The sequence below is a fragment of the Trachurus japonicus genome, chromosome 24 (assembly GCF_045865225.1).
Source record: "Trachurus japonicus isolate A0001 chromosome 24, Traja_1.0".
NCBI classification, from domain to species: Eukaryota; Metazoa; Chordata; class Actinopteri; order Carangiformes; family Carangidae; genus Trachurus; species Trachurus japonicus.
Genome location: NC_140930.1, coordinates 3,990,839 through 4,005,870, shown reverse-complemented (window position 1 = coordinate 4,005,870; position 15,032 = coordinate 3,990,839). Strand labels below are relative to the sequence as shown.

Sequence of the window (15,032 nt, the reverse complement as noted above, 5' to 3'; positions counted from 1 at the left end):
GTTGTCACTTTAAATTATCTATTATAGGACCAATTATCAATCCTTCAGAGGAAATGTTTTAAAGTATTCACGCTTTTTCTTACAAATGACGCGCTAACATTTAAAATTCCTATATCTTCTTTTTTCTCTTTTTGCTGCAATGTGACGAGTTGTCGTCGACTTCACACGTTTGTTTGGAGGGAATCAGTTTCCTCTGACAAACTTTACCACTAGGACACATCTCTGTCTGCAACTTACAGCTGTTACAGTTACAATTAAAGTTACTTTGTTCAAGCTCCGTGCGTGTTGCGTTGATCTGATCAACATCATCTTTATTGGAAAGTGACGATATTTAGGAAACTTTAGGATTAAATAATCGTGGCGTTTAAAACTGTGATTAATTGCGATTAATTGTAAATTGTGACCAAATCAGCACAGCAGGTCAGTTCTAACAACGTTGTCCAGCTTCGGTGTGTGTGTGAGATCTCATGTAACGGTGTTTTCAACTTTATTGATTGATTTCCATATGAATCACATGTAATAATAATAACGTGTGTGTGTGTGTGTGTGTGTGTGTGTGTGTGTGCTCAGCCTCCAGTCAGTCGGTGTCCTTCTACAACAAAGACGAGCGTGGAGACATCCAGAGGGTGACGTTCGACACCGAGCAGGTCAAGAGGATGTTCCACGGCAGCTTCCACAAGGTAAACACACACACACACACACACACACACACACACATACACACACACACACACACACTACACACACACACACACACACACACACACACTACACACACACACACACACACACATACACACACTACACACAAACACACATACACACACACACAGCTCGGTCTGAGTCTGGGTCTGGGTCTGGGTCTTAGAGCTGTCGGTGTCGGTGTGACTGAGTCGTGACACGTGGATGGACTTGGACTCGCTCTGCTTTGTTCTCCCCGTCGTCGTGCCGACATCGTACAGTTACCGTGGATACCTGAGATTCCTAATATGTTGAGCGTTACAGAGCTGTGCGGCTCGGAGCAGCAGATGGTCGCTGGTCTGCAGGCTGAGGCTGTAAAACTCAGAGCGTGTGATGCTGCTGCTGCAGACTGGAGCTGAGTTTTATTACCATCACTACAGAGGCTGCCCTGTTCTCACCTTGTGAGAGAGTGTGTGTGTGTGTGTGTGAGAGTGTGTGTGTGTGTGTGTGTGTGTGTGTGTGTGGTGTAATAACAACCACTCAGAGCTGATGTGTGACCGTGGTGATGGAGCTGCTGTGAACCTGTGGATGTTTTCCTGTGTTTTTCTTCTTGACCCGGAGCGTTTTATGAAGTGAAGGACGTTTTAAACGTTTCCTCTAAATCCCTCTGAAAGTCAAACATGATCAAACTGAAGCACTCGACTCGGGGAGTTTAGTTTAGTTTAGTTTTCAGTCCTCTGGGTTTTTAACACTAATCCTGTCTGAAGCCGGTGGCTCCTATAAAACAGACTGAAGTCCATTTCACCAGGCGACACTGAACTCTTTACTGAGCGTCTTAATCCAACAGCTTCACAGTGAAAGTCTTCACAGTCTGCAGTTTCTGCTGAACGCTGCTGACTCAGCTGAATGAGAACTAGCATGAAGTCATTTCTATCATTGAATCAGGTTTTTGAAGTAACATGATGTAAAACCATCAAAGTTTTTATCTCAAACTGAAGCCGTAGATCACAAACTCAAACTGTGACTTGAATTAATTAGCAATTAGTTATAGTTATAGTTAATTATAACTGCAACAATTAATCGATTAATTGAGCAATAATTGATCAAATCAACTGTTTTGATAATCTAATAATCAGTTTGAGTCGTTTTTTTAAAGAAAAAAAGTCCAGATTCTCTGATTTCAGCTTCTTAAATGTGATTATTTCTGGTTTCTTTGTTCCTTTATGACAATAAACTGAGTCTCTCTTTGGTTTGTGGACAAAACAAGACATTTGAGGACGTCGTCTGGTGGTTTGGGAAACACTGATTGATGTTTTTCAACATATTTTAACATTTTATTGACCAAACAACTAATCGATTAATTGTTTAAATAATTGACAGATTAATGAGCTCTATGCACAGCTCCACTACTTCCTGAAATTAATGCAGCGCCTTTGTTTACTGTCTTCCATTATTGGACACACTGATTAATCCAGGTGTGTATGACCATTGTGACTCCTCAGACACACCTGGATTAATCAGTTTGTCCAATAATGTAAGACAGGAAACGAAGGAGCTGCATTAAGTTCAGGAAGTAGTTGAGCTGTGCATAGAGCCCATTGATAATGAAAATAATCGTTAGTTGCAGCCCTAGAATGAATCTTCACTGCAAAGTTTAAAGGTAAAGTTAGACTCAACTCTGTCTCCAACACTGGAGACACTGGTTTCTTGTCTGTGGACGCTGGACGCTCCGTCTCCGTCAGAGGAAACGTGTTACAAACTGAGTCCATCTCCAGCTCGTCTCTACAGGACAGGACGTCCTGCTGAGGACAGTCAGTGTTGGACAGGCAGCAGCAGAGATATCACAACCTGTCATGACGACCATCCAGAAGCTGCTCTTAGACTGGGGGGGTTGGGGGGCTGGAAAACACCGGCCTCTGGGGGGATTCCTGTGGTCGTACCTCCCAGCATGCCTCAGTGTCGGCTGCAGGGCGAGATGTGATGAGTGTGTCGGCAGAGAGGAAGATTTAAGAAGCTGCTGCCCCCCCTCTTCCTCCTCTTCCTCTTCCTCCTCCTCCTCCTCCAGACATCAGTTATTCCTGACGTCTTCTTCTTTCCCCTCTTGTCTCTTTGCTCTGCTCTGTCTCTCTCTGTCTCTTTCCCTCTGGCAGGAAAACGGAGACACTGGAGGAATTTAAACTTTTATTTCTTGAGAATCGCTTTAAACAGAAAAAAGAAAAAAAGACACAGAAACGACTCCGTGTAAAAAATCCAAATGGGATTAACAAAGTTCTTCAGAGGGAATGTTTCTGGATCGAGTCCCTCGTGTTTGTTTCAGATGTGATGAGACGAGGTGGAAGAGAAAGAGAAAGTGAAGTAGACTTGTTGCCCCTGATGGTGAAATTCCTCCCACAGCCGAGGTCAGAGGTCAGAGGTCAGAGGTCACACAGGGCCGTTAACCCCGTTAACCCCGGGTCTCAGGTTCCTGCCCGAGGACACAGGTTGGACACTGAGGTTAAAAAGCTTTAACACCTTCCCTCCGGTCTCCGGTCTCTACCTGCTGGACAGGTGACACAGAGCTGGAGGAGCTTCAGAAGGTGTGTTTCCATTTCACCTAGAAATAACAAACTGGTCATGGAAACGCCTTCATTTCACAAAAACCTCTCAAATATCACTAAAACAGTTGAGGTGTTGTTGTTTTTTTAGACATATCGATGTAAAAGTTTTCAGCAGAAGTGATATAGAAACACTTATTTCTGTTCCAGAACATCTCACAGTGCATTGAACGTATCCCGCTTTGTATCCATAGTAGGGATGGACCCGAAAACCTAATACATTATTTGGAAGTACACAAATAACGCTTTGATCCAGAATAGTTTTTCTGTCCAGAGTTTCTAAAGAAAAAGAAATGTTTGGATGAATGTTGAGCCAACTACAAGGGATTAAAACAAATCTTAACAAAAAAACATGTTGGTGACTGTTTTGAGCCAATCACATGTTCACTTCCTGTTTCTTCCCGAATACGAATAACGAAGCCCAAGTTTTTTTTTAAAAGCCAGAATCAGAACCCAAATATAAATAGTGCACTGGATGTACAAACACCCCTAATCCATAGATCGCTGTCCAAACGCAAGACGCTTATGTCCATCTTCCTCAAAGTGAAGTCTCACAGGACAAGAATTTAAGACTAGACTTTACGAGAGTTACAGCTCATTCGCAAAAACACCTTTCAATGGAAACATCTGCAAATAGCAACTTGTACTTTTTCGAATTTTCAGAAATATCGCTTTTATTTTGCGAAAACCTTGTGATGGAAACACAGCTCCAGTTGGCCACGTCTGACTGCTCTAATCCTCCTCTAACCTCCTCCTCCGTCGGCTCTTCACCAACCAGCTCCTCTCGTCCTCCTCCAGATGTTTGACAGCAGCAGCAGCAGCAGCAGCTCTGACTCTCTGGCTGCTGCTGCTGTTGCTGATACCTGGACACGTCGTTACCCATCAGCCCTCTGGCCGCGCGCCGCCCTGAGGAGTCTGTGGTGTCGTCTTCAGCCTCAGGAGCATGAATCAAACCTCTCTCTGTCTGACCACAGCTTCTTTACAGGGATAGTTCACCCAAAATTCAAATTTCACTCATTATCTACTCACCCTCATGTGGACTAAGGGCTGGGAGAAGTTTCAGAGTCCTCCGTGCCTTCTCTGAGTTACAGCGGGGCTCCGTGCAGCACTGCATGTCCATATGACGGTTGCGAATGGAGCTCACTTTTCTTCGTCCAAAAAGACACACCAAAAAACATCCAAATACCTCCATGCTGCTCGTCTGTAATGTCCCTCTTGTATTGAAGCCCTGACATGAGAAATTGTTCCGCCGGTCAGTGCAAATCACAGGAAGAGCAGTGAACTGAGACACTGGGAGCTTCCGCTACAAACAAGCTTAAAATATAGACTTTTTCTCATGTCAGGGCTTCAATACAAGAGGGGCATTACAGACGAGCACTATGGAGGTATTTGGATGTTTTTTGGTGTGTCTTTTTGGACGAAGAAAAGTGAGCACCATTGACAACCATTATATGGAAAAATACTGCTGCGCGGACCCCAAGATAACTCAGAGAAGCCATGGAGGACTTTGAAAATTCTCCCAGTCCTTAGTCGACATAAAGGTGAGTAGATAATGAGTGAAATTTGAATTTTGGGTGAACTATCCCTTTAACGTGTGAACTCCCTCCGGTCCGGTAGGAAACAGATCCATCACGCTGCGGCTGCTGGCTCCTCCCGGCTCCTCGATGTGTTTTTAATGGAGCTTGGAAACGGACGGAGCGGCTCGCTGACTCAGATACATCAGCGTTGGTTTTCACAGGATTATTGGATCATAATAAAAAAAGATAAAACATGTTGAACACAAACCAGACGTTTTCTCTCCTGTGTTTGTGTGTTCACCTCCTGTCAAACAGCAGATCCGCTAAAAAAACAGATTCCTCTCGTAAAAAAAAAAAAAAGACCTGATGGGAAATCTCAGACAAATTGATCAGTCGTGATTGATCAAAACAAAACTCCAAACGCTGGACGAGTGGCGTGAGAAATGAGCTGAGTCATGGTTTTAGTTTGAGAGAGTGTGTTTTACAGGAACAGTGGATCAGAGTTTCCTCCGACTCTCTGAGGGTTTTCCAGTCTGAGGTCGGATTCAGACTCTTCTGGCTTGAACCCGATCACATTTTAAACACTGGCAGCTTCAAGTCTGAACCAATCAGTGTTGTTTCTGGCTTTAAAGGGATGTTTCTATTGCCATAATCCCTATAGTCATAGCAGTAGGTTCGTTACCTTTAATTGTTGGTGCATGTTGTTTTGAGATCAGCGGGGCAGAGACGTGAGCTCTGCACAGTGCACGGTATTTCCCTCATCAAACTCATCAAATACACAATCCAACAACTCCACAACGCTCTGGTGGACAAGTTGTGACCTGCACATTCACCACGCTATGAGATAATAACACAACGTTACCACACAGAGTTGTTTTAGAGGGAAATACAGAGACTGCTTGATGAAAAACTGTCCCTGAAGGCAACACGCATCAGCAGTTTTGCATGAATTTCCCTCTAAAACAACTCTGTGTGGTAACGTTGTGTTATTATCTCATAGCGTGGTGAATGTGCAGCTCACAACTTGTCCACCAGAGCGTTGTGGAGTTGTTGGATTGTGTATTTGATAAGTTTGATGAGGGAAACCAAGAAATCCCATAATGAGCCTCCGTAGCGTAGCTCTGAGCAGCTCACGGCTCTGCTCCGCCGTTCTAAAAATAGCTTGCACCGACAATTAAAGGTAATGAACCTACTGCTATGACTATAGGGATTATGGCAATGGGCCAATTTGCCAAAATGTTGAACTATCCCTTTAAACATAATCCACTAACTGTGAACCACCAGAGTGTGTGCTGCTGTTGTTTTAGAGCGACACAGAACCTGGTTCCTCCGTAGAAGCTGCAGAACAGCTTCTCTTCCTCCTCCTCCTCTTCCTCCTCTTCCTCCTCCTCCTCCTCCTCCTCCTCCTCCTCCTCCTCCTCTTCCTCCTCCTCCTCCTCCTCCTCTTCCCTCCTGGGACGTCTCGGTGTCTCTGCGGTCTCTTCAACATGTCTCAGCATTTCCGCAGACGCTGACTGGCCCACGAGCAGCGACCGCGGCCCGAGCTCCGAGCCCCGAGCTGCCAGCGCGGTGGTTTTGTAAGAGCAGCAGCAGCTTCTTCTCCTCCTCCTCTTCCCTCCATCTGTACAGTTGGACTCGGTCCTGACGGAGCGTCGGAGCGTCGGAGGAGGAGAAGCCGTAGTAAAGTCAGCGCTCCGCGGCTCGCCACAGGATGACATCATGACGAGATGTGGCTGAGCAAGCGAGTGAGGGAGAGAAACTCTAGAAAAAATCTGCACACCATAGGAGCTCCCTTTCAAGGATTTAATAGCACAATGCTCTTTTTCAATCTGCTGTGTAAATGATACAGACAGGAAAATGATTCTTAAATACAAGGTGACCCCCCCCCCCCCGCCCAGGTGAGCAGCAATCAACCATTTTGGAATCAACCATTTAGAAAAATACATAGGTGTGACTTCCACAAGATATCAATATAAAAGACAACACTAATACAAAAAGAGATACATACACTCCACAAGATAAATGACATGGTGGAAGAAGATATATTTTTTAGTAGAAAAAGGCAAAATAAATATCATTCTGTAGAGAATAAAAGAGAAGAGAAAGAGAGAAACTCTGCCACTGTCCGCGGAGATGGAAGGAATGAAGAGAGGAGGAGGAGATGGATCCAGCTGGACCAGGACCAGGAGGCCGATCCGCATCGAGGTCGATCTCGGCTCTGATCTTGATTCTTCAGAGCTCAGTCGAGTTCCGATCTGAGAGCGAACGTTGTCTCTATCGCGTGTAGAGATCAGAGCAGCTCGTTCTGTGGAAACCTGGGATCAGTTTTTCAGCCTGAAGGCAACATGAGGTCACCATGACGACGGCTGCTGCTCTCAGCCCCCCCACACACCGAAGGCTGGATCGCATCAGGGCCGCCGATACTCGATCTGCTTCATCAGTTCAGCTTCATAAAGATCAGATTCACTTTTCATAATTGTACATTTTCTGCATAATTACATGGACTGAAACCACGTTAGGTTCTGTTACACCAAACAAAGGTTTCCTTTCATCTTATTCAGCGCAGACTGGACCTTTAGCTTCATCTCATGAGGATGAAGAAGAGAAAACATGACGGGAGTTAAGGTCTTTGTGTTTTATTCCCATGCGTTTTTATTTTCTGTTCTAAACTTCGAAAAGGGAGATAAAAGAAGTCGTCTTTGTCCTCTCACTTATAGAAATATGAAAAGAGAAAAAGAAATTATCAAGAACGAGAGGAGCTGCTTGTAGATGAGCTGTGGAATCATCATGATCATGTCCGTAGTTTATTTCAGGATGTCACTGGTCCAGTTTGATAGATCATCGTCTCTCCTGGAGCCACACGTTAAGAAAAAGAAGAGGATTCATTTCCATGATGGTGAACAGAAAGCACTGCAAAAACTCAAAATCTTACCAAGAATATTTGTCTTATTTCTAGTCAAAATGTCATTTCTAGTCAAAACAAATCTCATTATAATTAAAATAAGACTCATCACATTAAACAGTAGCTTGTTTTTAGACACTTTTTACTTCTTTCAAGCAGATTTTCACTTGAAATAAGTAGAAAAATCTGATAGTGGAGCAAGTTTTTCTTTCTTATTACAAGCAGAAAAAACTTGCTTTCACTGGCAGATTTTTCTAGTTATTTCAAGTGAACATTTGTTTGAAACAAATGAAAATGATCTAAAAACAAGTTCAATTTTAGGTGATGAGTCTTATTTTAAGTGAAAAGAGATAAGTTTTGACTAGAAATAAGACAAATATTCTTGGAAAGATTTTGAGTTTTTGCAGTGAGTAGAAAGAAAGAAAATTTAATCTGTTCTGAAAACTTTAATAACAGACAAAAGGTTCAGAGTAGGTGTATCAACATCACGTCAAATGTATTTTTAAACGTGCAAAAAAACAACCGACTTGTTGTGCGAAGGCCTTTAGACAGAAGCCATGTATCCATTGCAGAGTAGAACCTGTTTAGGACCGGCCCGACTCTAGAGGCGACGTACTGTAACCTGCAGAGTTTTGATCATCGAACCCAAAGTTTTGTTTGTAGTTGGAGTGTTTCTGAAAAAAATAAGGAAAAAAAGGTTGGATCATTGTGCAGTCGTTGTTCTTTTTCTGCTTTTGTTGTTGTTTTTTGCGGCACTGTGGATATTTTCTCCTGGGTTTAAAAAATGCAGCTTATTTTGGGCGTCACATCTCTTGAGTCCTCAGCACCTGGTTCACTGGTCTTCAGTCTGAAAGACTCGTTCTGAGTTGCACTCTTTTGTTGTTTTTGATGGACCATTAAATGTTTTCTGCATCCGTTAATCTCTCTGGTCGACATTCCCCATTTTTGATCAGTGTGTGAGCTTTTTCCTCCTGTTGCTCTTCAATGTTTGTTGGCCTACTCACCTGAAAAGAGAGATTTTTGGACAGTGAGCAAGAGCACAAACACCTTTTCTCCTTTTCCTTCTGAGTCCTTCTGAGTTGTGTCAGTAAAAAGCTGAAGGTTTTTTGGGTTTTTTTCAACGTGACTCGACAAGATGAAGAAGAGATTTTTTTTGTTTTTCATTCAAATGTGACGTTTTCAAGTCGTTGAGAGATCAAAGCACCGTGTGAGTTTCTATACGATCGTCACTCGCTCCAAACTTTCATTTCCTTCAGTGTCTGTTATAGGAGCGATGAAGCACTCCCCCTCCTCCTCCTCCTCCTCCTTCTTCTTCTTTCTGAATGAATGGAGGAAGTGCTGCTCTTCCTCTCTGAGCATCGTACATTCCTGCAGCGTCTCAATAAACAGAACTACAGCTCGTCGACATCGTCCACCCTCACACTCAGCCTCACCTACAGTAATAATCTACAGCCACGGGGATAAAAATCAGACTCAGACTCAGTGCTCGGTCCTAGAACAAAGAATGTGCCAATAAAATCTCCTTTTCTCTCTTTCCTGTGTGCAGCTCCACATCATGGTGTCGTCCACCAGCGTGAAGCTCAACGTGGACTGTCAGGAGGTGGCGGAGAAGGAGATCAAGGCGGCCGGGAACACGTCCAGCGACGGCTACCAGGTCCTGGGCAAGATGTCCAAGTCCATGGGCTCCAAGGGAGAGTCGGCCACGGTGAGGCAGAGTTCATCTGTTTAAATAGGGATGTCACCATTACTTGTTTTCAGTATTAAACGCCACAATTAATTAATCATAAAGATTCCTAAATACCGTTACTTTCCAAAAAAGACTATGTCGATACCGTATCGGCAGATGTGGCACCAAAGTAAAGATAGATCCATTTATCTAAAGTAACACTGAATTGGTAGGAATTTAAATGTCAGCGTGTCATTTGTATTGTAAAAAAAAAGATTAAAACAAGCTTTAACATTTGGTATAGATGACAATTATTGACTTAAATATTTCAAACACTTCCCCTGTGGGTTAATAACTGGTCCTATATTAATTATTTGTAATTATATTTTGACTATATGTGAATTTGCACATTCATAGTGTTGTGAAATTTATTGATGCATAAAAATCGTGATAATGTGTAATACCGTGATTATTTCTGTGACAATAATCGTACCAAGAAAATCTATAATCGTGACATCACTAATCTGTCATCATGTCGGAGTTTGAGCGATGTGTCGGAGCAGAGAGGAGGAGGAGTTATAATTATAACCAGTTACATCAGGTTTGAACACACGTCCACGCCTTTTATTGATCTTTACTTTGAAAACTGAGAATTTACAGAACTGATTTTAAAATCCTAACTATCTGTTTGATATGTTTTTACACTATGAGCCATAGTTCCTCTGGTTTTGGCCTTTTAATTGAACCAAAAGTCAGTGCCGTTATGGCTCTGGACTGTGGAAGAGTGTTGATATCTTTAAAATAAAACCGAAAAACTACCTTTTTAATCTTGCTTTTAACTGAATTTCCCATCTTTTTATCATTATTTTAACTATTGTTATTATTTAATTCAGTTTTACTGTTTTGTTATTTCTTAGTTTAATGATCTTATCACTATCATTAGTGACTCATTGATTTGATTTAGTTGTGTACGTATTTATTTCTCCTATTCCTTTTATTTGTTTTTTATATTATTTATCTTAATTTGTCCCAGGCAGCTCTGTTGATTCTCTTTTACAACTTATTTTTTAAGACTCCGGTGTTTCCCAATAAGATACGTAGCGTTTCTTAGGTTCTTCTAGTTCTTTATTTTTGCACAATTTAAAAGAATGCACATAAAACATGATAGGTAACAATGAAACAGTGCAGGGAGAGGCTTCTTATGTGAAGCATCCACCTTATAATAATATTAATATTACAATTTCATGCACAAAAGCACAAGGTTCAATACTCTTATTTATTTTATTATGGAAAGCATTTTGCGTTGTATTTTAATTGTATGAAAAGTGCTATAGAAATAAAGTTTAATTGAAAAGTTCTTTGTCAAAACATTATGAAGATGTATAAAATCGATCAGTCTGAACGGTTTCAAACTTGACAGAGTCAGAGTTTAAACCCTGGTCCGGTTCTGCCCCGGTGGCTGATGGGACGCGGCTGTTTGAGCTGTTTGTCTGTTTGTCTTGTGGGAGCTGTGAAGGGCGGATCAGAGACACATGTACCACAACACCATTTCCATGTTGTTGAAGTTTTTTTTTTTTTTTTCTCCTCCTCCTCCTCCTCCACAGTTCCAGCTGCAGATGTTCGATATTGTCTGCAGCTTGGCCTGGACCAGCAGAGACAGATGCTGTGACCTCCCGTCTATGGTAGGACCTCCTGATACAACTCTTAATCCGTCTGTAACTCGTGTTTTTAAATGGGAGACACTACAGGTGAATAGGGTCAAAAAATTAAATAACAGATTTCACCATGAAACTTCCCGGGTTTATCACTTACATTAAGACAAATATTTTTTGTATTACAAGTTTTGTCAAATTTTATGTTTAAATATGTAAATGAGGCAATATTTAATCAAGTATGCACTAATTTGCATACATTTCCAAAACAGAAATCTGAACAATGGATAAAGCTACTTTCAAAATTCATGTTTTATTTTGTTGACATATTAGAGTCAGATGTTTTTACAGAGGAGGATTTTGGATATCTCTTTTTATCACTCTGTAAATGAGAAAATACTGTCACCAGCCTAAAAAAAACCCCAATTTTGCCCTGTTTTTAGGAACAAATCGTTGTATAAATGAGGCTGTGAATGATATATCAACAATCCCCTCTGTAAAAACCTTCAGGATATAGAAAGGGATCAAAGTGGAAGGTTTGGTGTCTGTAATGTAATTTCTAGCTCAGAGTCAGAGTCTGAAAAACTCATTTTGAGAAAACGGCCTTTAAAGACTTGGACTGTAAAATTACATAGATTGTTAATGTAAATCCTACTTTTACAATTGGTTGCGTAAACGGAGGAAATGGCAATTTTTGGAGCCAAAATGAAGTAAAATCACCACCTTAAAGTGGATTTTCTACCATTTCTTTTGACTTTTCTGAAAGAAGACATGTTAAGGAAGCAAAAATATCCCAAAATCTCAAAATTGATCAATGAATGAAAAAACTGTTTTTGCCTGTTAGTGTCTCTGCACATTTGTATGTTGGTAACGTTGAAGCGTCCAGTCAGTGATGCTGCTGCTGCTGCTGGTCTGATGGAAAAACACCGACAGTGTTTGACCTCGTTCACACACTCAACATCTGTTTGTGTGTTCGTCCACATTGTGTTTTTGTTTGTTTTTGTTATTTTACATCTGTGCTGCATCTTTGGGTGGTGCTCTTCTAGAAACCCATCGGACCACCTGGTTCCTGTCTCTGGACAGGAAGTGTGTGAGTGTGTGTGTGTGTGTGGACTGTGTGTTGTTGGCAGCAGGTTGAGTCGAGCTGCAGTTAAACGTGTCGGAGCACTCGGAGCGTGTCCTTCGTTTCCCTCTCAGATGGCAGCAGCAGATCAAAGCTGGATAATCAGAGTCAGAGGAGGCTCAGGGAGGAAAGTAAACACAGTCTATATGATGCTGAGGCCCGAGGCGGCTGATCTGAGGTCAGCTTCAATATGAAACACTCAAACAGTCTGAGAGGAGAAGAGGAGGCAGCTCAGGTCCTCGCACCTTCATCATCGTTCATCCAGTGGAAACATCTGGACCAGACTCAGTCGGATGAAAACTCACATGTTGGTTCTATAAATAAATAAAATCCAGCAATCGATTACTTTCATTATCGATCAATCTGGCTCCTATTTTACATGAAGATTGGATTAATTCTTCACTTTGTAACGCTTCCCCCATGAATGAAAAGAGAAAACCAGATCAGATGACGAGGAGAGAACTCACACAGACTCTACGATACGATACGATGTTATCACGACATCCTGAGTATCACAATAACAAACTGATCTAAATCTAAATCAGGATTAATTAAAGACAAAACTTCCTTTTAAATGATGTCGAGAGCTCAGAAGAGAAACAGAACAACACAAGTCAAGATCAAGACCAAACCAAGACCGTGACTGTCTTCAGTCCCAGTCCTCATAATAACCATGTGTCTTGATATTTACATTCTTCCTCCTCAGATAAAAAAGAAAAGATGATCTGATATAAAATCTAAACCATATTAAATGTAAACAAAGTTTGTATTGAACAGAAGAACACAGCACAGAACCTGCTGAAGTCTCCTCCCACTGTTCACACTGGTGATTATCTTAAAGGGACAACAAGGAGTTTTAGAAAGCGAAGTGTTTTCACACTACCCTGGTCTCCCGCACGGCGGGCGACGGTGCAAACCGTTGTGCCAAGAGGTCAATGACCGCTTGGCAGTCGGGTTTGCACGTCCTTTATGGGTGAGTGATGCACCCAGACCCTCAGTTACACAAAACATTTACCAAGAATGTTTTCATTAATCAAGAAGGAAAGTCAGAGGTTGGAAGACGATCAGATACCGTCGTAGTTCCGAACATAAACGGTGATTCGGCGGTGTTATTACCATGACCCGCCGGGCAGCGTCCAGGAAACAGAAAGTAGGAAATACTGGGCGAGTGGACCACTAAATAATAATAACAAAATAACAATAAAGATAAAACGATATATTTATAGAAAATGGACCCATTAACAAGTGGATAACGTAGATTCATCCACATGAGACTCTTTTATAACCAAAAGCAACCTCCTTGTTGTCCCTTTAAACTTATTGAATTACATCACATAAACCACAGTGAGAGAGTGACAGAGAGACATTTGTGGTTGAAAAAAAAAAGAAAAGGAATAAGATGTCACTTCAGCTGTGGTCTGGAGAAAAGTCCAGCTCGACCAAGACCTAAAAAATGTGGTCTCAAGAAAGACCATTACTGCAACAACAGACCAACACCATTAAAACCAGTTTCATCCAAAAGCAGAGAATGAGTTCATCGTAGTTTCAAACTGAGCCAAAGTTAAAACTGTTGAGTTTGAGTGCCGTACGTCCGGTTTTCAACTGAACCTAAAAAACCAGTTTCCTTCCTGTCGTGACCGTCACTCCGTCTCTGGTGTTTCTCAGCTGTGCAGTTAAAACCAGAAGAAGGAGAAGGGGAGAGGGTTTGTTTTGGAGCTGTCAGCAGCAGCAGCAGCAGCTACAGTTGGAGCCGGTTGTTTAGTGGCTGGACTCTGGCCTTCTTCCTCAGCGTGAAGCCTCCTCGCTGCACAGATCTCCAGAGACGCTGGAACAAACCGAGCTTTGTCTGAGCGAACGCAGCCTCGTCCAAAACGCTCGAACGTTTGAACCGGATTCAGCTCCGTTCTCTGACGTTAAACGCTCTAATTGAGGCGATCGGCGTGGACCCGGAGACGGCGGGAGATCTCACAACCTCTGTGAAAAATAAAAGGAACACGCATGAGCCGAGAAGTCGACAACAACAACAGCGGCTCAGTGTGTTTTTAATTTGAGACGACGTTTCCAACGTTCGCTTCATTCTTTGGCCTCCAGCGATGAAGAGTTAAAGAGTTTCTACATGTTCCACTTGTTGGGAAAATACATATGTTGGAACGGGGACCATCCAGGCAGGAAACAAACATCAGGCTCTTCATTAGACCTCCTTCATGCCTGGCAGTCAGCCGAGCTCAGCTTATTTATTCATGTTAAATGAGTCGTTGAGTTTTATTTCAGTTTTTCGCTGAAATAAAAGTTGTAATCCGTGTTCCCACAGGCCGAGGCAGCAACGACCGAGCTCTGCTTCTGTCCAACAAAGTTAAAGATGTTAAAGGAGACATACTATGTCCCTTTACCACACATTAAGATAGTTCCCAGGTGTCTTAAAGACGTATCTGTGATGTGCTTCAGTCAAAATACCACAAGGATCAAACATCACAGCTCTTTCTGTTCAGAAGTTTCAGTGCCTGTCCCTTTAAATGCAAATGAGCCACTGCTTGCCCCGCCCCCTTCTACTGGTACCTCTACTCATAGGTAGGGGTGGTTATATGCAAATTTTGAAAACTAATAACATCATTTTCAGACAACTGAGGGAACAGCTGGTAAAACCACATGGATTTTAACCTCAGGAGCCTGAAAATTACTGATTTTTTTGGCAATTTTCACATTTTTTGTGGCCGGATGGCAAAACAAACACCTAAATATATGTTAAAGAGCCTTTAAAAAGTGATATTTCCATAATATGTCCCCTTTAAATTCAACTCGCCATCATGTAGAACAAAGAAAAGCAGAACTACTGAGAAACAGTTAAGGTGCGTTCACACTGGACCTTTTATTTTTTACATATTAAGTCAATGCAAACG

The 15,032-nt window shown here is 42.0% G+C and overlaps 1 protein-coding gene across 1 annotated transcript in view; it reads left to right on the top strand.

Annotated features, from left to right (window-relative positions):
• The window catches only part of col12a1b (collagen, type XII, alpha 1b), a 173,210-nt gene that overhangs the window by 141,212 nt on the left and 16,966 nt on the right, over positions 1-15,032 (top strand). The window contains exons 63-65 of the mRNA XM_085770776.1: positions 571-680; positions 9,241-9,399; positions 10,965-11,042. Of these exons, the coding sequence (XP_085626902.1) occupies positions 571-680; positions 9,241-9,399; positions 10,965-11,042 (347 nt within the window). The remainder of the gene's footprint in view (positions 1-570; positions 681-9,240; positions 9,400-10,964; positions 11,043-15,032) is intronic.